The sequence below is a fragment of the Cherax quadricarinatus genome, chromosome 39 (assembly GCF_038502225.1).
Source record: "Cherax quadricarinatus isolate ZL_2023a chromosome 39, ASM3850222v1, whole genome shotgun sequence".
Lineage (NCBI taxonomy): Eukaryota > Metazoa > Arthropoda > Malacostraca > Decapoda > Parastacidae > Cherax > Cherax quadricarinatus.
Window position 1 is genome coordinate 2,735,843 of NC_091330.1, and position 27,847 is coordinate 2,763,689.

At 42.3% G+C, this 27,847-nt stretch overlaps 1 protein-coding gene across 16 annotated transcripts in view; it reads right to left on the minus strand.

The window, feature by feature from the left end:
- The window catches only part of LOC128696411 (transcription factor daughterless), a 717,926-nt gene that overhangs the window by 164,179 nt on the left and 525,900 nt on the right, over positions 1 to 27,847 (minus strand). Inside the window, exon 1 of one of the 16 annotated variants that reach the window (XM_070092286.1) lies at positions 26,356 to 26,633. The exons of 14 other annotated variants lie outside the window; for them this stretch is intronic. In XM_070092286.1, the coding sequence (XP_069948387.1) occupies positions 26,356 to 26,421 (66 nt within the window). In that variant the 5' untranslated portion in view covers positions 26,422 to 26,633. Of the gene's footprint in view, positions 1 to 26,355; positions 26,634 to 27,847 lie in introns of those variants that run through there. One more of the 16 variants, XM_070092287.1, reaches the window with a different exon arrangement.

Genomic DNA, 27,847 nt, shown 5'->3' on the forward strand with positions numbered 1-27,847 from the left:
ACACAACAATATTGATAAAATATAACGATAAAGCTGATGCATAATAATAAACTTGACTCATTCCTCAAGTGCCTTCATAGTTATCAACACTGGAGTTCTGCGACCCAAGAGAAGAATGGGTGAACTGCATGATTATAACTATAAAGAGTAAAGTAAAAAGGAACGTCCATAGACCAAAGAATGATGGTTCTGGAAGAGGTATCGGGATGGATGCGTATGTCGAGAGGTGTTCTACAAGGACACCACTAGGACCACCATCAAATATGTAAAAAAAAATAATAAAGTCCAAAAAAATAGGAGTTAAGAGGAATGATTTAATTGTAGGAACTAAACCTCACAATCCTGGAGAAGAAATCTGAGACGTACAGTACTCAAACGCTTCTAATGTCTCACAGGCGGACTGTGAGAGACAGGTTTTATTTCCGAAACGCTTCGCCTACACAGTAAGCTTTTTCAGGAGAATACAGAGGTGACTAAATACTTAGCTTCCTCTGGAGTCGACTGAAGAAGCCCACTGTGTAAGCGAAAAGTTTCAGAAGTAAAGATAGCCAAGTGTTGCACATGCATCTTACTCGTCTATTTGTCAGTACAGTATAACCACTAGTACAGTCAGACACTGTTGTGAGAAACCAGTTGTTAAAGATAAACAAAAGAGTGGCAGGGAAGTTTAAAAGTGTATCATTCTGCGGAGGTCTGGAAGAACGATACTGACGAGGAAATGATGGACGTAGATTTTATACATAGGTCCTCTAGTATCTTCCATGTATATGCTATCTATCACGGGACTGCCGCCGTTCCCAACAATTTAGGGGTGTGACTGAATTTATAATGGAAGATGTGTTTCTTCACATTCTCCGGATATGCAATTTTTCCAGCCTTAAAAGAGGTTGTTAGTCTACAGCAATATTCCAGAGAGAATAAGTGACGTGGGGAGAAATATCATTGACTTGGCATCTCATATTTTGAAAATTCTAGTTATAAAGCCTATCATTTTTTCCCTCGAGGCTTTAATAGTAACACTGTAGTGATCCTTGAAAGTAAGATCGTTTGACATTAACACATTATTTCTCTTCCGCTGTACGTAATGCAGAACAATCAATACACTAAATGCCTAGCAAAGCCTCTTACACACCTGCTGGATGACCTGCCCACACGACACTACCAGTGACCTGCCCACACAACACTACCAGTGACCTGACCTCCTGCTTCTTTACCTTTGATATACCTTTGATGAGTTTCCAAAGTCTTTCTACTCCCGGAGTCCGGCCATGAGCCAGGCTCATTCTTGTCTTCGTTGCACATGACATGGCCTCCTCTCACCCAATATCCGCCCACCACACTCATCCCGGTGCCCGCCCTAACACCACGCCCACCCCAGCACCCGCCCTAACACCACGACCACCCCAGTACCCGCCCTAACACCACGCCCACCCCAGTACCCGCCCTAACACCACACCTAAATGGCAGCAAGTCTGGGTTTCCAACCTTCCTTCATTCAGTGTTTTGGAGGTGACGAGCCAAATTTGCATTGATCATGCAAGCCCCCCCCCCCCTCCAAAAAAAAAACCCATGATGGTGTGAGTCAGAAGCGAGATACTACGAAGGTCCGGCAGTGAGGCAAGACAACACCTGCCACTATCACCAGCGCTATTTACCTACCGCTGCTGCTGCTTCACACTTTAGATAAGACATCCGCCATACCTGTGACATGCCCGTAACAGCTTTCCAGAGCTTTATTAACACTCTCTCTGCCTGGACAACCAGGCTATGGCTGGTGGCGGCCCACCAGCCCACAAATTCGCCACAGCCTGGTTGCTCTGGCACCTGGTGGAGGTCGTGATCCTGGTTCCTCTTGAAATCTTCGCCACTGTTTCCTGCCTTCTGGGTCGACGACTCTTGAAGAGAACGACTATTATGTTTTTGATCCAAGAAATTTTTTATTTACCCTTTCCCTTGGACGAGACCTGATTACTTCCCTTTCCTCAGTGCTGTGACTACGAGTTTATCGCTTCCTCTTACTGTTTGGTCAATCATCGAGTACGTGGAACCAATGTGGAGCCCCCACTTGTTTAAGTACGTGCAGAAGCTCGAAAAAAAATCCAAAGGTTTACAACCAAACTAGTCCTAGAACTGAGAGGAATTCATTACGATGAGAGATTAGGGGAACTGACAACCTTCGTGGAAATACGGATTAGGGGAGACATGAAAATGACGTGCAAAATCTTAGAAGGAAGTGACAGGGCAGAAAGGGATAGACTGACTATTTGAAGAAAAACGGAGACAAGGTGACACAGATGGAAGGTGAAGACACAGATAAGCCACAGATAACAGACACAGATAAGCAAGAAGTAGTCTTACAATAGTTGAAAAGTGGAATGACTTGGTGGAAGCAAACCTAATATACACACCTTCAAGAGCAGATATATTGGCCAGGAGACCAGAACCAATAATGCCCATCAGGAGTTGAGATTCCATCCTCGCAGCAACAAACTGCTAAGCACATTATTTCTAATAAAAATGGAAAATAAATCATTTGTTACTAAACAAATGTGTAAACAAATGTGCAAAAAATAGGTCAAAAACATAGTTGGTAAAAAAGAGCTTAAAATAAGCGGCTACAATTGTGTTTGCCCCACCACACTACACACTAATGATTAATGTAACCAGAGAGTTTTATGTTATTCTCATTAACTTTACAAATATATGTGTGGGGGGAGGGGGAATGAGGTGCATTTGGCCATCCTGAGAGATGGTAACGCCCACGTAATAGTAACCTCTAAAGCTGATGTTACTAGTGAACGTATAGTGGAAAGCCTCCGCCGCCCCACTGAAGTCGGTAGCCCAGTCCAGTCCTAGCTTCTGTTCCCAGATTGTGAAGATCAGCTTAATATAAACTGTGTTAAAATATCATGGAGAACAGCTTAATATAAACTGTGAGGACCTTGGAAGCAATAATGGCAACTTTAATAAGTAATCGTCTTGAATATAACTGAATACAAAATGCTCATCACAACTTTACAGAGGAGCTCAGTGCTGAATGAGGAACAGTGGTGGAGCCAAGGTAAAGTGGAGTGTTTGTTGAGGAATAGTGGTGGAGGCAAGGTAAAGTGGAGTGCTTGTTGAGGAATAGTGGTGGAGGCAAGGTAAGATGGAGTGTTTGTTGAGGAATAATGGTGGAGCCAAGGTAAAGTGGAGTGCTTTGTGAGGAATAATGGTGGAGGCAAGGTAAAGTGGAGTGCTTGTTGAGGAATAATGGTGGAGGCAAGGTAAAGTGGAGTGCTTGTTGAGGAATAATGGTGGAGCCAAGGTAAAGTGGAGTGCTTGTTGAGGAATAATGGTGGAGGCAAGGTAAAGTGGAGTGCTTGTTGAGGAATAATGGTGGAGGCAAAGTAAAGTGGAGTGCTTGTTGAGGAATAGTGGTGAGTGAAGGTAAAGTGGATTATTATAATCAAGGGGAAGCGCTAAACCCGGAGGATTATACAGCGCCTGGGGGGAGGGGATGTGGAAGGCATTCAGGCTTAATTCGGGGAACTGGAGCACAGATCCAATTTCCTAAATCAAGAGCCCCTCACCAACATCAAGGAACCTTCCTTGAGGGGAAGGTAAAGTGGAGTGCTTGTTGAGGAACAGTTGTGGAAATAAATGGTATAAAATACCGACACAATGGAAAAATAAATACATAAGCAGTATAATGTGATCCTTAATTGACAACGTTTCGCCCACACAGTGGGCTTTATCAAATCACAAACAGATCTCCGAAGAATAGTGGTGGAGGCAAGGTAAAGTGGAGCGCTGGTGGGGGAATGATGGTTGAGTGTAGGTTGAAGCTGGGTGTTGAGAAGCGGTTGAGGCGTCAGGATAGCCAGCCGAGGTCAAGTATTGTGAGGTGGTGGTGGTGGCAGCAGCCTCGGCCGACCAGCCTCAAATATCGGGGATCTGTGCCATATTTCCAAGTCGTTCTTTTATTCATTGTCATCGAGCCGAGTGACCAGGGACGCTCGGGGATAAAATGAAACACGAAAACACAGCACCAACGCCCGACGCCTCCTGCCACTCTCAACACATCTACCAGTCTTGCTACTCCACCATTGTGCTGTAGACACAGTGCCAAGCACCACAGTGGAGCAGGCACAGTGGCACAGTGACAGGCATTACAGACGGGAAGGCATGGTGCCTAGCACCACAGTAAAGCAGGCACGGTGGCAGACATTATATGGAGACACGGTGGCAGACACCATCCTAGCGCTCCCTCTCCGACTTATCCCTCAACTGCTGGCCTTATGGAAATCGAGCTGGATAGGAAAGGGAGGGGGATGGAGGAGGGAAGAGTGAGGGGGGTAAGCAGGAGGGAAGAGTGATGGAAGGAGGTAAGACGGGAGAGGGAGGGAGGGTAAAAGTGATGATGTACGCAAAATCTTCTTGGCCAATACTCAGCAACTTGAAGCCACACATCCGTAAAATTTCGCTGGACATACACCCGCCTTAACGCTCTAAATTTGTAGCTGTCGCACCCACTGGTGCCCTTCACACAGCACTGTTTACTGACACTTGAGGCTGTGTCTGGCAGTTGACCTGGAGACTATGGCGCTGAATACTGCTCCAGGTTGACACACTGACCATATCAACAATACTGCTTCCAGACTGATGGACTGATTACATCATCTTTATCTCTCCACTGCTTGTGTTTCCATAGTCACCTCAGTATCTGACTGAAGAAACTTAGTGTAAGCGAAACGTTTCGAAAATAAAGATACTAGCTGTTGCTCACGTATCTTACTCATTTACTTGTCGTTACTGTTGACCATTATTACAATGATGATTGACTTCCGCTATGGAAAAAAGCCTACAACTATTTTCTAGTTGAAGGTCCCGGATGAATCAGGCTGCACTGGAAGCGCCAACAGTGTAGTTGATCAAGCCGCAAACCGGACCTAGAGCAGTGATGCCCGAGGCAGTAGCCATAAGCCTGCCTGGCACAGTGCCAAATTGCCACTCAATCCTAGTATTGTCACTGTTAAAATTACCACCACTGTTTCACCACAGCTAAAATAACTCTGCTTGTAGTATACTTTGCCCTCCCTGTCCCTTGATGGCGGGAGAGTACGCTCATTGGAGGGAATGAGGGGTGCCTTGATGCCATTGAAGGGCTCTTGATCCATGGGATTATAGCTACCCTTGATAAATTAAACACATGTGCAATACTTGGGTATATTTACAGTGGAAACGTTTCGCCACACAGTGGCTTCATCAGTTCAATACAAAGAAGAACGGTGAAGATCAAAAGGAGTTCGAAGTAATCAGTCCCTCAGCCTGGAGTCGATGTAATCAATCCATCAATCTTTCAAGACTGATGGATTCTCGTTATCCGCCCTATTATTTTCCTCACAGTTGTGATAATGACACTGTTGTGGTCCATAAAGGTGAGATCCACTGACATTGTCACTCCAAACTCCTTCACGTTAGTTGTTCGCTCTATTGTGCGGTTGGAATTTGTTTTATACTCCGTTCTAACTTTTATTTCCTCAAGTTTTCCGTAACGGAGTACCTGAAATTTGTCTTCACTGATCATACTATTTTCTGCGGCCCATTTATTGGATATTCAGGAAAAAGAAATAATAATAATAATACTAATAATAATAATAATAATAATAGTGGGTTACTGCTACGATAGCGACCAGTGGGTCACCGTGACGCCAGACAGGTGGAGAGAGTGCCCATGCCTTGGCCCTGGTGTGGGTACAAGAGATAGTTCTTGATTGCAGAGACACCCATAAAAAAAAGATAAAAAAATGCAGAATATTTCTCAACCTGTGTAGGGAGAGCGCACGTGTGTGTGTGTGTGTGTGTGTGTGTGTGTGTGTGTGTGTGTGTGTGTGTGTGTGTGTGTGTGTGTGTGTGTAATATTCTTAATTCCATACTTACGCCCAGGCTCTTTGCAATCTCTGATATTTCCAGCTTCTTTTCGCCCCAGCTGTACTTTATGGCTGGTCTGCCATCTCTTCCTCTAATTCACATCACCCTGAATTTGGACTAGTTGAACTCTAGAAGCCATTTGTTCGAACACTTCCATAGTCTGTCGAGGTCTCTCTCGTGTTATATTCTTCTCTTTAGTTTTATTTACATCAGCAGCAGTGACATATACTACTCAATTCCCTTTGATATGACATTTAATTGTATTAAGAACACTAACAGTCATAATACTGATCACTGTGGAACCCCACTTGTTACCCTCTCCCATTCTGATGTTTCCTCCCATACTGTTACTCTCTGCCTTCTGTTATTCAGATACTTCTTGACCCACTGGAGCACTCCGCCTTTTAACCCTGCATGTCCCTCTAATTTCTGGACTAACCTCTGATGTGTCAATGTATCAAATATATACTTGCAGTCCAGGAAGACGCAATCCACTCAGCCGTGTCCTGTTTTGTTTTATCTCTGTGACTCTGTCGTAAAATTTCAGAAAATTTGTAAGACATGAACTTCCATCCTAAAATCCATGCTGGTTGTCAGTAAAGAATCTTCTCTCCAAGTGCTCCAGTATCATATTCCATGCTATCTTATCCAGAACTTTTGACACTATGCATGACAGAGCTACTGGCCTAAAGTTCAGTGCCTCTTGTCTCAACCGACTGTTACATACGAGGACCACATTTGCATTTTTTCGTTGGTTGCCTTGATTGGAGAGATTAGTTGTACACCTTTGCTAGCCGGTCCCAGTGGTTCTGCTGCTTCCCTTAGCACTAATGGAGTTATGATGTCTGATCCCACTGCTTTTTATAACTTACGTCTAGCTTTTTGAAGTCTGATCATTTCTAAGTGCTGAAGTCTAGTCACTTCTAAGTGCTGATGCTTTCTAGTACCTAATGATCTGTAATGACTCCAGTCTTCTGGTACCTCTCCATTTTATTCTGAATGCCTCTTAGAAGACGTTGCGCATTTTTGTTCGTATACGCACGTGCATGCGTGCACGAGTGCGCTCTGAAAAAGCCTTGGTGAGAGGGGATGGGGGGGAGGGGTTGGCTGCAGGGCTAAAACATCATTGTTTATGTAGGCATTGTTGTCGGGACCTTTCAAGAGCTGGAGAGGAGGTGCCATAATGCTGCTGCAGGGGGGGGGGGTCTTCAACTAAAGAATTGATGCTACGGTCTTGTTTCTTGGATCAACTGATTACTTGTCAGTACTGTATATGTCCCCTATTCTATACTTGTGTTCACCTTACTATAACAAATGTTCCTTTATCTTGCCTATATACTGTGCTACCACCAGGTAGCATCTATTAAGCCTGAAAAAGTCAACTATACAGGCGAGACTGAATAGTTTCCAATTACTATTTGTGTGTCTATAATCTATAATATAATTATCATGGTGACGGGCGTGGTGAGGGAGGCGTGGTGAGGGAGGCGTAGTGACGAGGGCGTGGTGACGGAGGCGTGGTGATGGAGGTGGTGATGGGAGCGTGGTGACGGGGGCGTGGGCGGTGTTGAAGAAGGAATGAGGGTTGTCCCATTACGTGCTACTGCTGCAGCTCATCTCCCATTATTCCCCGCACCAAGACGCCACACCTTCCCCTTCCCCCTCCCCCACAAAAAAAATAATAGCCAGCGGGAAGCCATGTTCACCAACACAAACAAAATTTCAACAAACACCATGACAAAAACTACCTTTCCAAAGTGGAGATGTAAGGCCGCAGCATCTACCTGAAGAGCATGATAACCCTCTCAACAAAAAGATGAAGGTGGTGTTGCAAGCCTGGCGACACCCGCCTGTGAGTGGTTGCTTTCATATAAGACAATAACCACACACTGAGATACTACCCTCATGTCACACGTGTGAGACACAACCCTCTTAAACGTTTTCCACTCTACCTGGATTGCTAGTTTGTCGTGAACGCAGGTACTTGCAGGATGGTTCCGGGGGTCAGCGCCCCCACTGCCAGGACCCAGACTAGGCCTGGTGAATTAAGGCCTGATTAACCAAGCTGTTGCTGCTGGTCGCAAGGAGTCCAACGTAAGAACCACAGCCCGGATGGTCAGAAATTAATTGATGAACTTATCAAGTTTCCTCTTAAAACAAAAAAAGTCAGAAGTTTGATGGCAATTCCCCATATGTACGGAGGGAAGGCGTTGAAGAGTCGGGGATCTCTGACAGTTATTGCGTTCTCTCTCAATGTGTTTCCAACGGTTCTTGTTCCTGTAATATTTACTTTTCAATTAATAATAATGACGAGTATCAAACATAGTACCAATAACAACGAATTGCATACACAACTTATAAACAGAGGTCGCTATCATACATACATACATACACACACACACACACACACACACAGTTTAATGTTTATTTTAGGGATCAAAGTATTCTAGGTGTCAGTGTAGAGGTAAATTGGATCCTTTATGACCCACGTGCAGCTCATCAGATTTAAACCTGACAAAGTAACAGGTAATCCAGAGTATATAGAGACTTCCACAACGTTAGATACCTTTATTATTGAAATATTTCGAGCACCACCGTGTTCATCAGTGGCCTACCATAAGGGTTCAAATATTACTGCTGCTGATAACTGTGGCGTTGATGACTACCTTAAATGATAACTGAAACGAAGTTATAAATGTAGATAACGATGATAACGGAGATAACGAAGATATCTAAACACTAATAATACCACTAGTTTGTAAGTAACAAATATCACATGATACTGACTGACTGACTGACACACACACACACACACACACACACACACACAATACGTCCACCTAGGCTGATAGTCAGTGTTGTAATCATATTCTAAAATTCTTGAGTAAATTTGACCTAATTGACGAAATCTAAAAAAAATGAATTGCGATTGGTGAGCTATTTAAAGGGCAGAGTAAAAATAAATGAATGTAAGTCCGTGGTTGGTGGAAGATGAAACACTGTTTGAAAACTGGTGTGTGATTGGTAAATGATCAGTTATTGCAAGAAACACATGAGTACACAGATACTATACATCATTTATATATATGTCGTGCCGAATAGGTAAAACTGGTCAATTAGCAAGAACTCGTTTCAAATTAAAGTACTTTTTAAAATTTTCTCTTATACGTTTAGATATATTTTTTTTCATTTATGTTTACGTAAAACTTAATAATTTTGTACCAAAAGAACCTTAGAAAACTTACTTAACCTTATTATAACAAGAGCAATTTAATTCAGCCTGATCCAACTAAATATATTTTAGATAATTTTATAATAATTTAATAATAAACAAACACAATGAAACAATTTTTTCGTTAGGTTTAGAATGATTTTTGCGAAATTATTGCATACACGAATTTTCGCTTGCCTTATTCGGTAAGAAGAGCGCTGCTATTTAAGCCAAAATCTCAAGTTTTTCCTATTCGGCACGACACATATTTATGAGAGAGAGAGAGAGAGAGAGAGAGAGAGAGAGAGAGAGAGAGAGAGAGAGAATGAGAGAGAGAATGGTTGCATATTTCGACCTCCAAATGGTTGACTCTTTAGCAGATACAAAAGAATGAGTGAAGGGAAACATATACTGTTGCATTATATTGTGAGGGAGGAGTAAGATGGGTAATCAACGCGCCCTGATGACTTCTGAGGGTACGATGACCTTATTAAAAGATGTGACGGTATCTGGGTTATTGTTTATGAATTCCTAATTAAACTTGGTGCCTGGATATGGTATTTTTGGTGCATGACACGAGTGATGTGAAAACCCCATCTACCTGTGGATTGTTACGGGGGTGACCCCCAGGTTGGTTTGTTTACGGTGTGTTACTAGCACACCGTAAACAAACCAACGTAAACATGACTGATCAGGTCTGGTACGGTACCGCCTCGCGAGTATTTCCTGCAAAATTTCAATAACCCAGTACAGAATTACTTTGTCCACTGATGTCGCTACTGTAGAAAACATTGTCATTGTACTCTCATCTTTCATTTATCAACTGATAATTGTGTACCTCTCATGATTATAATAACATACAATAAATCCGTAGGTGCAAAATTAATAATTTGATGTGATTTTTATTTGGGTGTGGAAGTGATGTGCTACAAGAGTTTTTATTATTAATACGTTTGTACTTCACCACTGAACAATGAAAGTAAACTGTCATTATCTAGCATAGACTTGTTATTACTGAAGGTACTTAGCCTCGTCAGTTCCCTTGTCTTCCAATAATATATTATTTTTCCCCTATAAACTACCTTGTCCATAATTACTATCGCATTTGCTATGCCTGCTTTCGTAAGGTGAAGTCTAGGATCTTTCTTTAATTCATGGTATAACTTGTTATACCAACTTGTTATATGTTGTCGTCAACGAGGTAACAGCAACAACAGTAATAACACAGGGAAGCAGAGAAGCAGGGCAGTGATAAGAAGAGCAGCAACAGCAGCAGTAACTGGGGAGGCGGAGGAGCAGGGAAATGAGAAAGAGGAGGAGGAGGAGGAGGAGGAGTAGGAGTAGGAGTTGAAGGAGGTGTGTAGGAGTGGTGGGTGAGGAACACGGGTCATCCATTACGAAGTCGATAGTTGCCGATACGAGATGTGGGGGATGAAGCATCTCCAGCCAGACTTGAGAGACGGAGAGCAAGCACCCTGTTGAGCACCAGGGGGTGGGGGGGGGGGGGGAGGGGGAAATAAGGAAAAGGAAAGAAGTGCCGACACATGCCACTAATGCCCGACACTGCTTAGCCTTTTAACACGCTCACTTATCCATCCCACCTACATCACCTACCACTTATCCATCCTACCCACACCATCTACCATTTATCCATCCCACCTACCCCTTATTCATACCACCTACAACCATCGCTTATTCATTCCACCTACCACTTATCTATTCCACTTACCACTTATCCATTCCACTTACATACCAACTAAACTAGTAATGGTATTACAAGTCTGAATGAAGCAGTGTTACTGTACTGGTATATAAGCCACTAGGAGAAAACATAATAAATGTCCGTGGCCCAAAACTGTTCAACAATCTCCCACCATGCATAAGGGGAATTACCAATAGACCCCGGGCTGCCTTCAAGAAAGAGCTAGACAGATACCTAAAGTAGGTGCCGGATCAGCCGGGCTGTGGTTCGTACGTTGGACTACGTGCGGCCAGAAGTCGTGGACCGGGACGCGGGGGCGTTGATCCCCGGAATACCCTCCCGGTAGACTCACGGTAGATAGACCAGATACAACTCAGCAGATCAAAGACCAACTATTGAAATTCGAATACTCTTAAAAAGCGTTCAAACCCGGGTCCAAACATCCGGTTGCTTGGGGATTTCACTTTAAGACAAATAACATGGAAGGATGTAGCAAATGTTATGATAATAGAGAAAATCCCAGAAGGCAGTTTAGATGAGTATTTCAACTATTAAGAATGTCATAAATTCGCTAACTCCATCTGACCAAACTAGAAAATACGCTTGACTTTATATTCACAAAAAAATGAGGATCTGGTTCAGAACATAACGGTTTCGAGTATAGCAAACTGGGACTGCATCCTAACTGAAGTTAAGACTTGCATACACAGTGGTCTTGAGCAGCAGAACATAGACATGACGGTGCACTCTATAAATTCAACTTCAACAATAAATACATTAACTGGAATGAGCTCCATGGCACTACAAGTGTGCTCCAGACTCATACCATTGAGAAAAATAGAAAGATATGGAGCAAGTTAAAGACAGATGTTCCCTCTAAAACAGACTACGAAGAATATCAGTTAACTTCTTAAATGTCTCAAACTTTCTTGAGAGTGCTAAATTTTTGGCAAAAACCATATCTGATATTGGGCTTTTGCCTAAAGGAGATGGAACTTACACTAATGACAATAAAGAAATTGGCGAAATACCGAAGTTACAATATCACGCCGTGGTCAGTGAGCCATTACACAGACAATCTAAACAATCTAACGAATCTAACAATCTAAACGAATTTATCGTGAATGAAATCCAACACTCTGCCAACTTCTCCAAAACTTCTGACATAACCGTAACCCCACTTGACCTTGAAGAAGCCATTAATATAATACCCAGGTCCAGACTCATGGATACCTAAAGGACGTTTCCGAGAGTGAGCGCCCCAGAGGCCAGGTCCCAGACCACGCCTTCTAGCATATCAAGACCTGATCAACCAGGCTGTTACTGATGGCTACACGCAGTCCAATGTCCGAACCACAGCTCGGCTGGTACGGCAGATATGAGGAACTTGTCTAGATCTCTCTTAAAGACAGCCATAGGTCTGCTGGCAATTCCCCATTTGCATGGAAGATGGGCGTTGAAGAGTCGGAGACCTCTGACACTCATCGAGCTCTCTGTCAGGGTACTCGTCGAGTCCCTGCTATTTTTGTGTGAAGGTATTTTGCACCGTCTGCCAAGTCTCTTGTTGTCATACCGAAGATTCGAGTGTTCAGGTTTGGGACCAGTCTCTTCAGGATTTTCCATGTGCATTATGCATCTTTCTCGCCTACGTTCCAAGGAATACAGCTGAAGGGACTTCAAACGTTTCCAGTAATTCAAATGCTTAATAAAATGCCTTAAATATTCTACACATGAGGATTTCGAACGCAGGAGTCATCCAGTCATTAAAAAAAATACAGGTCTACTGCACAAAGATAGTAGCAAAGCAACTTAGCAAAAAAAAAAAAAAAAAAATAGACCGAGTGCAGACATTTCAACGTATCAAATTCTTTGAAAGGTTCAAGAACGAAGATTGCTTAACATATACAAAAATCACAAATGCACAATCCAGGGCAATACAAGTATATGGAAGGCCCTACTGCTTCTCGCAATTGCACTACCTCTCGCAATTGCACTACTGCCTCTTGCAATTGCACTACTGCCTCTTGCAATTGCACTACTGTCTCTCGCACTAGCACTACTGCCTCTTGCAACTGCACTACTGCCCCTCACATTACATGGCACTGAAAAACAAAAAATGCAGATATGGTATGCAAAAAGTTTGCAAAGACCTTCGGCAAGTGTGATTATGATGTAACAGCTCACAAAATGCACGCAAAATAAACAACTAATTTATTGGACAGATACATAATAATACAAACCAAGTGAGGTCAGAAACTAGCACAGTGAAAAGCTACTCCTCAAGGTACTAGTACTTGCCCATATTTTTTCCGTTCTCATACATAACATAACCAAACATTAATCACAATACCATTGTATCAACCTCTGTACACGATACAAGAAGTTGTATAAAAGTGAAGTTGTATGAAAGTAACATCCACTTGGGGTACAGAAAATCTTCAAGCTGATACTAACCAAGTCTTCCAGTGGCCAACGCAAAAAAAATATGTTTAATGAGGATAAAATTCAGTTGCTCAGCTAGGGTAAAAAAATAAGAATTAAAAACTGGAATCAAGTATAAAATAAACAGTAACCACTCAATAGATCAGAAGATGAATGTAAGGGGAATTATGAGTGATGAAATCAGTATATTTTACGTTCAAGAACAGCAGTGTTACTATCAAAAACGTAAGAAAATTAATAAACTGAATAGATCTTCAAAACATGACATACCTAGTCAATGATGATAATTAAAGTCATATGTTCTGTTTAGACTCGAACATTGGTGCATATAACAACTCCTTTTAGGGCGGGAAAACTTACAGAACTGAAGAATGTGTACATAATCTTCGCATCTCATATAAATTCATTCAAGCACTTAAAACGTAGGGTATGACCAAAGTCCCTTGATCTGTATTCCCTGGAACGTAGGCGAGAAAGCTACGTTATAATTTCATCTGGAAAATTTTGGATAGTTTAGTCCAAAATCTGCACACACACAAAACACTCCCTTTGAAAGCAATAGGGATGGCAGACGGTGCAAAAATACCGTCAGTGAGAAGCAAGTGTGTCATGAGCACACTAAGAAACAACTCAGCATGTATAGAGAGATCAATATTTTTCAACAATCTTGAAACATTAGATTACCAACAGACCAGTGGCTGTCTTCAAGAGAGAACTTGACGAGTTCCTCAAGATAGTCCCTGATCAGCAGGGATGTGGTGCCCACGATGGGACACCTGAGTGTGGCTAAAACGTGCAGACTGCCTGAAAAGGTAATCAACCTTTGGTTTGGTCTGGGATCGGGCCGCGAGGGGCGGTGGCTGCCGGAATCGTCTCCAGGTAACCAAGCTCACGTATTCATATGGATGGAAGCGAGAGATATGGGAGGTGTAAAACAGAACCACTGAAAAGTAAGGAAGCAATGGGCACAATAAAGAACAATGTGGATACATCCGTGGGCCTCCACTCTTCAACCTGCTACCAGCACATGTCAGGAATATTGATGAAACAAGCGTAAAAGGATTCAGGAGGAAACAAAATCACTAACCCCGCGGTGTGCCAGATCAACCAGGCTGTGGTGGATATGTGGGCCAGCGGGACACCAACAGCCTGGTTGACTAGGCAAATCAACAGGGAGACCTGACCCCTGGGCTGGGCTGCATAATTAAGAAAACTCCAGAAACATGCCACAGGTAAATAACATATAGATCACAAGGAAGGTGATAAAGTCTCAAAACGAAATGACAAATTAACAATGATGCTTGTACTTTGTAAGTGAATGGTTTGTGGCACTCGACTCTTCCCCAGGATGTGACCCACAACGGTCGACTAACACCTAGGTTCAATTTTACTGAAAGTGAACAGGGGCAGCGAATGTAAGAGACTCGCCCTGTGCTCACAGGAATCCAGACAATGTGTGTGACAATTAAAAACATAGTACTTCCCAATGAATAACAATAATAAAAACAACAATAATAATAATAAGTTATAATAATAAATCTACAAAGGAATATTGCTGTACGCTAACAGTCCTATTTAACTCTGGTAAAACTGCACACCTGGAGAATGTGCAGAGAACTATCACTGTCCATACCAATTCAAAAACCTAATGTGTTGGAAACGTTTAAATCTCTCCGATCTATTCTTCCTGAAGCGCAGGCTAGTGGTGAAGTCATCAGTCATACTACTGGTGCTAGCAACACGTGACTTAACGTAAGTATCACTGCCCGGCAATTAAAGTAGAATGGTTAAGTCAATGGTAAGTGCTCGCACTCAAGTTACCCAAGTCGCCACAGCTATCTCACTCGCCTTTATTTATGATATAAACAAAGACATGTACTGTGTTATCATTCTCGGCAGACCACAGTGAAATCTGCATGATAGAAGCATCGAGGGAAGCACCAACACTGCACTGTTCCAACCACTGTGCAGTGACTAATTCTTTTTGAAGTACCAACCCTTGGCACTGGTGAACCGACTACTGGCACTGGTGCACCAACCCTTGGCACTGGAGCACTACTCGACATTGGTGGACCACCTCTGGCACTGATGCACCACCCCTGACACTAGTGCATCACACATGGCACTGAAGCACCACCTCTGGCACTGATGCACCACCCCTGACACCAGTGCATCACCCACGACACTGGAGCACCACTCCTGACATTCGTGAACCACCTCTGACACTGGTGCACCACCCCTGGTGCACCACCCCTGAGGGCCTCATCTGGAGTTCATCAGGAGGGTGTAGTACTCCCTCTCACCATGAGGGAGAGCATCACCCACCCTGGCCCGCCTAGCATAACAACCTTGCTACTATAACTTCACCTCTCACTGCCTCTCTCACGTACGCATGTGCGCGCGCACATGCACATAACTACTGCAAATTTTAAATAATAATATTTATTTCTACGAGTACATGATACAACTTATATAGACCTAGCCGATATCAGTGACTTACTATATAGAAAGCCCCTGGCTATGCAGATCATTTCGAGCAAATTAGGTTAATCTTATCCCCAGGATACGACCCATTCCAGTCGATTAACACCCAGGTACCTATTTATTGCTAGGTGAACAGGGACACGATGAGCATCGCACAGATCATGTAGATATAAATTACCACATACCTTCTGCATTTAATATTGTACCAAATCAGATAATTCGCAAACTATATGAGCAAGACTGAATAACGGGAATAGTAGATGTATCGCATAATACCTAACGGTAGAAGTGTGCATGGTGGTCAAGGATGGCATGAGTGACGAGTGGGCTTCCTCAATCATCAGTACTGGAATCGGCACTGTTGCTAATGTACTTAAGCGACCTACCAGAATAGTGCTTAATAACGATAGAGATAAAAACTACAGAAGCCTGAGTAAGTCGACAAGATGACTTGAGGACATTACTAGAACAGACTGACTACTGGAATTCAAGCCTACCAAAGTTATAAAAATGGAAAAACATTGGAATTAGTCTCAGGTATATTGTCAGAGGCGAAAATCAATACATATTATATATTTGTCGTGCTGGGTTCTTGACCGAGTGATAGGTGTATTGAAAAACTCCGTCCGCTCTGCAACAGCGGTTTATTAGGAGAAATTGGTAAGTTGCGTATGTGACTCACTGGCCCGGAGTTTTAGAACTCAGTTGCCATGGGTTCAATTCCCGCCCTTTCTATGGTTTGTTTGCAATCGTATTATTACGATTTCGTGAGTCATATGGTGTAGGTATGCGTGCTCAGCTAACGTAAAAACGATACACAAAAATATTTAATTTTCCTTGCGAATTTTCAAAGCTGAGTATTTAGAAACCAGCGATCCAACAATCTCAGCAGAGGCGTTCTACAGCATGTATCCAAAGATACATATGATCAGTCGTGGCCCGCGCCAACACAGGTGGGCTCACAGCAGCTTAAGGATCCTAACATTCTCGCATGTATTTAAGAATGTGTGGAATGCAATACAACTGACACTGCTGTGCATCATGATCCAAGCATGGGACCTCTAGCACTGTCTCCACCACCATGAGAACGAGGCTCCTCAAAACAACGGTGGAAACTCTTCAACTGTGAGCCTCCCAGAAGAAAAATAAACACTGACAACTTTCGGTGCATAATGTCTACATTCATAGTTGTAATGTGATATTTTCAAATGTGTTGCCAGATGAGCATCGAATCTTTTCTAGTGAAATGCTCTTCCTGACATAATTTACAAGTACTCTACTGTTATCAATATAGCCGGTGCTCTTCACCAACTCCAAGGCTGAGGGACTGATTATCTCATCTTTTGTACATAGTTCTACTGTCTTCCAATTACCCTTGGATTTGTATTGATAAAGCCACTGACTAGCGAAACGTCTACAATAAAGATATCCAGATGTTGCGCATGTGTCTAATTTTCGTTATTTGATTTGACTGCAATCGTGTTATTCGCGTTAATCAATACTAATGTGGTAAACTAAACACAGTTCAACTAATAGCATCTTGAAAGGAATTGAAGGTGAAGTAAATGGATAATGTTTAGAATATTCGGTTATCTTCAAGTGGGAACTGGATGGGTTTAAGTCATTTCCTGGTCTGGGAAAGGTCTCAGACAAGGTCAAGGACTGGGCAGCAGAGACGGTGACCCCGTAAAATTAATAACAATAGGCAAGTAGGTAGACTGTCACCTTCAGCACAGGTGAACCACCAACACTACACACTACACTGAGTTAACAAACACGTTTCTGCTTCCATGATGAAAAACACTAGTTCACCACAGTAATCACCACCACGTTTCATCAATCAGTTCACCACAGTAATCACCACCACGTCCCATCAACCAGTTCACTACTGTCATCCCTCCAACACATTCCATCAACCAGTTCACCACTGTCCTCACCACTATCACATCCCATCAACGAATGACTAATATATTCATGAAGGGACTGGTGCCTAGCTTGTGGTAGCGACCAAGTGAAGATGTTACACCAGCACTCCACCGGTGATTCTGCAACATGTTCGTCAGTCATCAAGGTACAGTCGCCCTAACAAAATCATCCCGAAATCAAGATTTAACAGTGCGAGCTGGTCCAATGGCAGACTTGTAAAACGACTAACGTCCTGCGAGTGTGGTAGCTGTAAGATGTGTCATGGGGGTATGTGACGTAGATATGTTGCAAGGAACATGTGGGGTGTGGGGATGGAGGAAGGGTGATGCTGCCATAGTATATACTTGCCCAGTTGTGTTTTCAGGATGGATTCTTAAGTTCCTGGTCCCACTTGTTAACTTTTACTCATCGGCTTTACTAATTCCTGACCTCCATAGCCCCAACTATACCTACTTTGAATGTGTGTGTGTATTGCTCGCCTCCACCTCATCTTTATCCAACTAGTCCCACTTACCACTCTGGGACTAAAAGAGTACTCTCTTAAAATGTAAATCTCCTTGCCTCCTCTCCCATCTCAAGCAGCTTGTCCATCTACACTAACTCCTAAATATTTTATGTCATTCTCAAGAAGCTTGATCAAGTGAAAATGGTATGTGCCTTGGGTGAAGCAGTATATTCTCGATGTATTCCAACACATACTAAAGTCTCCGAGAGAGATGGACAGTTACCTAAAGTCAGTGCCGGACCAGCCGGGCTGTGGTTCGTACGCTGGACTGCGTGCGGCCAGCAGTAACAGCCTAGTTGATAAGGCCCTGATCCACCGGGAGGCCTTTGATATACCTTTACCTTTGAAGAATTTCGAAAGTATATCTACTCTCTGAGCCCGGCCATGGGCCAGGCTCGTCTGGTGCTCGCAGGCTGTTGCTGCTGGAGGCCCGCTGCCCCACATATCCATCACAGCCTGGTTGATCTGGCACCTGGTGAAGATACTTGTCTAGTTTCCTATTGAAGGCTTCAACACTTGTTCCAGCAGTGTTTCTGATATCTTCTGGTAAGATGTTGAAAAGTCTGGGACCCCGGATGTTGATACAGTGTTCCCTTATTGTCCCCAATAAGGATCGTGGACCGGGCCGCGGGGGCGTTGATCCCCGGAATAACCTCCAGGTAGACTCTAGGTATCTCATTCGCTCATACACTCAGCGAGAGCAACGTTGTATCTCGCCTCTGTTGCTAAGTCAATGAGCATGATAGAAATGGAACGCGTGTGTGTATAGCGCTCTCCGCTACCATCACCACACAGCGTGTACAGGCGATGACGATGACTTAAGATCCTAGAGAAGATCGTATTAGACAATGGTTGCCTTTGCGGAGGAACAGTGGTCATATGAGTATCTCACCAACTGGAGGCACCCTCACGGAACAAACAAAACGTGCTGCTTATCATGGAAAGTGTATCTGGAGTTAGCCAACTGTCCAACAGCTCCCTCCCCCCACACACACACACACAAAAAAAAAAGTCCTGCTGACTGAGAATAGAGCAAAGTTATATGAGGCAAGCAATACATGTTATACCTCCCTTCATCTGCTAGTTGCCAAGAGCTTACCAAGTTACCCTTCCTGCGCTGAATCACCCACACGGCTTTAACGCTTCAAGATACACAATACAACAATAAATAAATTTGCATTCGTTTAAAATTTTCCAGCGGCTCATCGGCTAATTTAAAAAATGACCCGGGGCCACTTCCATGTTTGTATTACCTAGTAGAGTCACTGCTGCAGTTGATCGCAAATCACTGCACAATTTGCGGCACACCATCATCACATCATCATTTATTGTTTATGATGTTTGTGGTGCCTATCTGGCGTGTGGGCATCCGTACAACAAATATCATGCTACCTCCAGGTAACCTCCAGGTAACCAGGTAACCACCACTAACAGTAGCACCACGTAAGTTCAAAATACCTTCAATAAAATGTAGGGGGTAGGGGGAATTGTGACATGTACACTAAGAGAAAACTCGGTCAGTGTCACAGGTCCCAGACTTAATACCCTCCCTCCAAGCATAAGGAAAATTGCCTGGTATTAACAAACCTTTGGCTGTTTTCAAGAGGAAACTGGACAGGTTTCTCAAAGCAGTTCCTGATCAGCCAGGCTTCATTTCGCACTTTGCACTGCGTGCAACCAGCAGTAACAGCCTGGTTGATCACACCTTGATCCACCGGGAGACCTGGTCTGGGATCGAGGCATAAGGGAGAAGACCCCCGGAAACATCCTTCTCGTATCCTTCAGGTATCCCAACGCCAACAATCAGCACCTGCTTCCCACAACCAGCACTTGCTCCACATTCCCCACACCACCAACTAGCTCCATCACATCACTTCACTACACAGCCACAGTTACACACAGGTCTTCACTTTTACACCCGTGTGTCACCATCTCTCTGGCAAATTATGGGCCTCACTTTTAGCTGGAGGCCGCGGCAGCGACTGATATAAACCCACCGCTGCCTGACTGATGATCACTCCTCCAATTTACTGCCTCCCCACCATCACGCATCAAGGTACCAGCCATGGTAACTATTACTATTACTACTACTACTATTTAAATACATAGTCTGGAACATTGTTCCAGACTATGGAGCAAAACTCTTCTTCAGGCTGAGAGATTGACCACCTCAAAACTACATCTTCAAGGGTGATGGACAGAATACATCGCCTTCACATCTCTACTGTTTCTGCTAACTCTGAAGAAGCCTACCGTGTAGGCGAAACGTTTCGGAGTAAAGATACCTTACTGTTGCACATGTGTCTTACTTATCAACCATCAAGAAGATAGGCTACTTAGCAAACTCTCAGTAACTTCAATGTTACTTGGTGACCTCTTGTTTTACATTCCCAAAAACCCAGTTAATTAAGAGATGTTTAACCATAAAAAAAAGAAATATTATGTTCCCTAAAATGCATAATATGATTAACACAAAATTTGTGTCAAATCGTAATAATTTTTTTGCGTCACTCATTAATCTCGTCAATTTCCTTCGTATTAGTTTCCATATGAATGAGAGAGACCAGTTGTAAGAGAAACAATAAGAGTGCCTCACGCCACTCAAAATTTGCCGTTGAATCAGTTAGTATGTCCGATATAGGCCAGACCAGTATACTCTAATCTCGTCTAGCGGAAACGTTAAAGCAAAGCTGGCAACCTTCATACAACAATTATCATAGTGTTTACAAGTGAGTTTCTGTTATAGTTAATGAACCTGCAACATCTACTGTTATGGTAGAATTAAACAATGATGTTGAGTGCGACTTATGTGTTCAAATAATAAGCTAAATATGATTATTTAACTACGTGTAAGATATTAAGATGAATCTCCTACGATGGCATCGTAGGTACGATAAAGAATTGTCGGAGAAGGTGTCTGGGAAATACCAAACTGAAATAATCAGCTTCAATATAAAATAATAATGTTGTTTTGTACACACTCCCCTTCCCCCCTCCCCCCCTCTCTCTCTCTATCTCTGTCTCTCTCTGTCTGTCTGTCTGTCTCTCTCTCTGTATGTTTCTCTCTCTCTCTCAGTCTGTCTCTATCTCTCTCTAGATCTGACTCTCTCTCTATCTATATCTCTCTCTCTCTATATATATATATATATATATATATATATATATATATATATATATATATATATATATATATATATATATATATATATATATATAATTGTTATCTTTCAACACACCAGCCGTATCCCACCGAGGCAGGGTGGTTTAAAAAGAAAAACAAAGTTCCTCATTTTAACTTCAGTAATGTATACGGGAGGGGTTACTAGCCCTTTGCTCTTGGCATTTTAGTCGCCGCCTAAGACACGCATGGTTTACAGAGGAAGAATTCTGTTCCGCTTCCCAATGGAAATAAGAGGAAATAAACAAGAACAAGACCTAGTAAGAAAATAGAAGAAAAAACAGAGGGTGTGTATATATATGCTTGTACATGTATGTGTAGTGTGACCTAAGTGTAAGTAGAAGTAACAAGATGTACCTGAAATGTTGCATGTTTATGAGACAGAAAAAAGACACCAGCAGTTTATATAATAATATATATATATATATATATATATATATATATATATATATATATATATATATATATATATATATATATATAGATAGATAGTCGTGCAGAATAGGTAAAACTGGTCAATTAGCAAGAACTCATTTAAAATTAAGTTTTCTAAACTTTTCTTTTATACTTTTAAAGATTTTTTTCATTTATGTAATGTAAATATTAATAATTTTGTACCAAAATAACCTTAGAAAACTTTTCTAACCTTACTGAAAAAGCGCAATTTAATTTAGCCTAATCGAACTAAATATATTTTATGATATATTTACAATAATTTAATAATAAACACACACAATATAAATATATTTTTTTCGTCAGGTTCAGAATGATTTTTGCGAAATTACTGCATACACAAATTTTCGCTTGCCTTACTCGGCAAGAAGACTGTTATTTAAGCCAAAATCGCAAATTCGCATTATTGTTGGACTGTATAAGTCAAGTATTTACCAATTTCAATAAAATGAAAGATATATATATATATATGTCGTGCCTAATAGGCAGAACTTGCGATCTTGGTTTAAATAGCAACGCTCATCTTGCCATATAGGACAAGTGAAAATTTGTGTATGCAATAATTTCGCCAAAATCATTCTGAACCTAACGAAAAAAATATATTTTACTGTGTTTGTTAAGTATTAAATTATTGTAAACAAATCTAAAATATATTTAGTTGGGTTAGGCTAAAATAAATTTTTCTTGTTATAATAAGGTTAGATAAGTTTTCTAAGATTATTTTGGAGCAAAATTAAAAATTTTAACATTACCATTATTGAAAAAAATATATCTTTAAACGTATAAGAGAAAATTTTAGAAAAGACTTAATTTTAAATGAGTTCTTGCTAATTGACCAGTTTTACATATTCGGCAAGACATATATATATATATATATATATATATATATATATATATATATATATATATATATATATATATATATATATATAAGGTGCGCAGTGAAAGGCACAAGAGTTTAGGAGGATGGGCAGTAGCAGACAGATGGTGGTCACTACACCCTAAACGGCCGGAAGTAGGATCAAGTTAAATCCTTAGGGGACTGAAGGACCTGGTCTGGGTCCCGTGGGTCAGGAGGGGCTAGTGTTGGGGGTCGCAGCTCATTTGGACGCCACACCCTTCACATAAACCTCAACTTGACATTCCTTGATACCTAAGTTTCAAATATCTCAAGAGAGAGGACGACTGAACTCCAGGTATTAAATTTGATAATTATCTAGTTATCTTGAACTGGATGTCAACACACAATACATGCTGGCATGATACACCATACCATCCTGTGCAGCACAAGAAATGGTTGCTACCTGGGCATAAGTATGGGCAGATGAAAGTTATGATTATTGCCGAGTAGTGTGAATATTCTGTGTAGTGCTGGGTAGGGTGGATGTTTAGTGTTGAGTGAGGTGAATGTTCAGCAGTGATAAGTGTGCTGAATATTATAAGTCAACAGGGGATACTTTATTCAGGTTACATTTACCGATGTTATTATAGACTTTCCTTTTGAACGTGTAAAATGTAGGTTAATATATAGCTGTGACCGGTTTCGAGGCTCTTCTGCCCTCTCAGCCCGGAATAAGGCAAAGCTTCTGACCACCTGGCCAATCAGGCTGATTGTAATAGCTGCCTGTAGGCTCGCATACCCATCACAACCTGTTTGATCTGACACTCCAGAACATACGTACAGAGAAGCACAGAGACAAGCAGGTACCAGTCATAGCCAACCCTTCTCACCCATATATTTGTCCACTTGTAGCAGGAAGCTGGTGATCAAGAAGATTTAACCTGGATAACCCAATAAGAGTAAATAGCAAGATATATTTCCAGCAGAACAGCGGCAATCAGCGGCCTCGCGTGCCACCCTCACCTCACTAACCCTACTCATTTAACAGCCAGTCCTCTCAACTTCGGGAGCAGAAAAACTCTCGAAACTCATCAAAGGTAATGGTATGTCGCTAACATCGTGTGGTTTTCAATGATTTAAGGGGACGACTTTCTGTCCTCCGCTTATGTAATTTGTTTATTGGCGGTTAATTATAGTTAAATCTATGTTATTTATAAACTGGAAGCCTAACTTCAAATATTTTATTTGGGTTTCTGCTTAGACTGAAAAAATACTATCAAACGAACTGAGGAGAACTGCGTAAGGCCCATTTGTCCATGCTATGAATGAGACGCATCATAAATAACCCGCACATAGAAGAGAGGAGCTTACGACGACGTTTCGGTCCGACTTGGACCATTTACAAAGCCACACTAACCAGAAGTGAAGCAGGACGGCTATATATAGGCAGGAAGAGGTAGTGGTGGTAGTAGTAGTAGTAGTAGTAGTAGTAGTAGTAGTAGTAGTGGGGTTCGAACTCACGGCAAATGAGTCGTAAACTCCAGGCCAGCACGTAAGTTACTAGGCCAGCTTGCCCAGTGGCTTACGATTTCGTGAGTAATGAGACATATGCAACATTTAGGTATTTTTATTACCGAAATGATATGCAACTTGTTGGCACTGTTTATCGTTCACATAATGGCCCATGCTAGGCAGATCCTACTCACACCCACCCACTCCCATTCATAGACAAGCAATAGTGTTGGATATTGACACGATGGTCAAGATATCTACATGGAGTCTGCCAGGAGGATATTCCTGGGATCAACGCCCCCGCGGCCCGGTCCACGACCAGGCCTCCCGGTGGATCAGGGTCTGATCAACCAGGCTGTTACTGCTGGCCGCACAAATGAAGTTATACGGAATCCTTTACTTACTATCTTTCGCAAACGAAGTTATCTTTATCAAGTGACAAACAAATAAACCTTAATTCCTATAGGCGCCTGATACAAAGGAATGACTCGCAACTTATTGACAAAAGATGATACCCAGAAAAGAAGAATCTCTAAATAAGCAATCATCAATATCGATAATTTCAACTAGAAAACCGGTTTCTACAACTTGGCTTAGCCTTATGCCAGAAAATTACTTAAGATATAACGCCCACCTAACTCTTCACTTCAATGCTACCGTTTATATTGTTTACCTTTTGTCACCAGGTTTACTTCTTTGTCACTTGATAAAGTTTACTGTGTGGACGAAACTCCTCACTGGTTCCATATAACTGTATTTATGATTAACCCCTTTTATTCCTGAAACTATCCAACCTATTTTTAAAGCTTCAATGACGCTACTTGGCAAGCAGGTTTTCTTCTTATCTAGTCCAACGGGATGCATTTACGGGGAATTCCACTGACTAGGGCGCTGAGTACAACTTTTCCCTCCAAGTGTCAGCTCTGAAGCCACTGCTCAACCCCGGAGATCACTATGTCAGAACCTCCATGGATTCCACATCCCCTCCACAACACAACACAACAACAATCTTTCAATCATTATATTTGTTAAGTTTAACCTCACTTTAGCGCCCATCAAGTAAACGTGGGTCATAAACGCTACAATATTTGAATCCTTAAAATTAAGTAAACTCAGAGAATATTTTTCACTTTATCAAGGAACAGTTCCTTGATAAAGTGAGAAATTACGAAAGCGCTTGGAACTTCACTATTTTTTCACAGTGATTGTTCTGCATATTGTAACATCACCTGTTTACTGTGATATATATATATATTATTATTATTATATATTATATTATCACACTGGCCGATTCCCACCAAGGCAGGGTGGCCCAAAAAAGAAAAACTTTCACCATCATTCACTCCATCACTGTCTTGCCAGAAGGGTGCTTTACACTACAGTTTTTAAACTGCAACATTAACACCCCTCCTTCAGAGTGCAGGCACTGTACTTCCCATATATAATATAATATATATATATATATATATATATATATATATATATATATATATATATATATATATATATATATATATATATATATACAATGAACACATAAGAATATATATACTGTACAGACACAGAATATGAATATCTACATACTGCGAATATATACATAGTTTTCCATTTATACACCTTAATCATATTCCCACTAATAATACCCATTTCTAAAGGGTGCAGATTCAGGGTCCTCAGTCTATCCTTGTAGGAAAGATTTCTGATACATGGGATCAACTTCATCAACCTTTTCCCGAGCATTCATATCCATTCTGTAATAAGATGACCAAAACTGTGAAGCATAATCTAAATGAGGCCTAACCAACGATATACAGAGTTGAATAATAATCTGAGGACTCTGTTAGTTATACGTCTTATAAATAACAGGATATGACTGAGGTGCATAAATGGAAAACAGGAATAAATAAAGGGGGTTGTAAATAGTGGATGTGACTTGGACCTGACTGGCTTGGGCCAGTAGGTGGCCTGGACCAGTAGTCCTGCTGTAGTGCTCCTTATGTTTTTATATACACACGAGCATAATACAATAATAACACAGTACTGCATTAGGCCTACTGGCCCATTCTAGGGAGAATAGGTATACATCAGTGTATATACTCAGGGTGTATATACCCTGAGTATATATCCCTCAGTGTATATACCGAATGTCACTAATGTGTAGGAGTGTGAACAGTTGTAGGCAGCTTACCACAAGTGGCTTGTGCGGTGGCATGTAGACCAAAGGTGGCTTGTAATAAGGATAGGTGCAAAACATTGTTGTCGTCGTCACACCCTCACGGCCACATTAAGAGTTCACCGCATGACACCACTCCAGTACACTACCAGTCTACCAAGTTTGCACACTGCCGCAATTTGGTTATTAACACATCGGCAGTGATTTAAGAAGGTCGTAAATCCCGGAGGCGAGTCGGCACGGTGGATGGGCACAGTAGGGCTTCTGACTGCCGCCACAACTTTGTAGTGATGCTCTCATACGGAGGAGATAACCCTAGCTCATCTTGTGGCGGCGTGGGCGGAGTAACTCACCGTCTCATACCACCCATTGGTCCCCCGCTTCGCCAGCCCCGCCCACTGCATCATCCCCCATGTGCTTACTATACAATAACACGGTAATTAATGCTGACCCACCGCTCGTGTGGCTACCTATGCAAGTGAGGTCTGCCCTTGCACCAACCTGGGTGAGGGAGGCCAGCAGAGAGAAGGTAGAAAGATACAAGTGTAGCTGCAGTCATCGCGCCTCTGCCACGCCGGCATCGAGGGGAAGTGCAACAGCCGGTTAGTTCCATCACCGAAAATGGGAAACCTGACATTCAGACCAATTTTTGTGTCGACATTTAGCAGCACGAGGGGAGATTTGATTAGCGTCTACTACGCGGCCTAAGTGCGTAAAAGAGGGCGATACAAGAGTGATGATAAGTAAAGGTTTCCAGTGGTTGGTTGAGGGTCGGTCTCTCTCTCTCTCTCTCTCTCTCTCTCTCTCTCTCTCTCTCAGAAAGTGGAACGACTTACACAGCGAAGTGGTGGAGGCAGTATCCATAGTTTTAAAAACAGGTGTGAAAGGGCTTACAGAACCGGGAGAGGGGAAAATCTAGCAAGGGCCAACAGACAGAGCCAAGCAACTACAAATAGGTCTACCTGGAGCCTACCTGGAGGGTATTCCAGGGATCAACGCCCCCGCGGCCCGGTCCACGACCAGGCCTCCCAGTGGATCATGGCCTGATCAACCAGACTGTTACTGCTGACCGCACGTAGTCCAACGTACGAACCACAGCCCGGGTGATTCGGCACCGACTTGAAGTATCTGTCCAGCTCCCTCTTGAAGGCAGCCAGGGGCCTACTGGTAATTCCCCTTACTCTTGGTGGGAAGCTGTTGAACAGTCTTAGGCTCCGGACACTTACGGTGTTTTCTCTTAGTGTACCAATGGCGCCCCTACTTTTCATTGGGGGTATTTTGTATTGCCTGCCCAGTCTTTTACTTTCGTAGGGAGTGATTTCTGTGTGCAGATTCGGGGCCATTCATTCTAGGATTTTCTAAGTGTAGATTATGATATATCTCTCTCTCCTGCGTTCCAACGAGTACACACACACAAACCATTTTTGTCGTGACGGGTCCAGCTGGGTTCGTCGAGTGAAACACACACACGCACACACACACACACACACACACACACACACACACA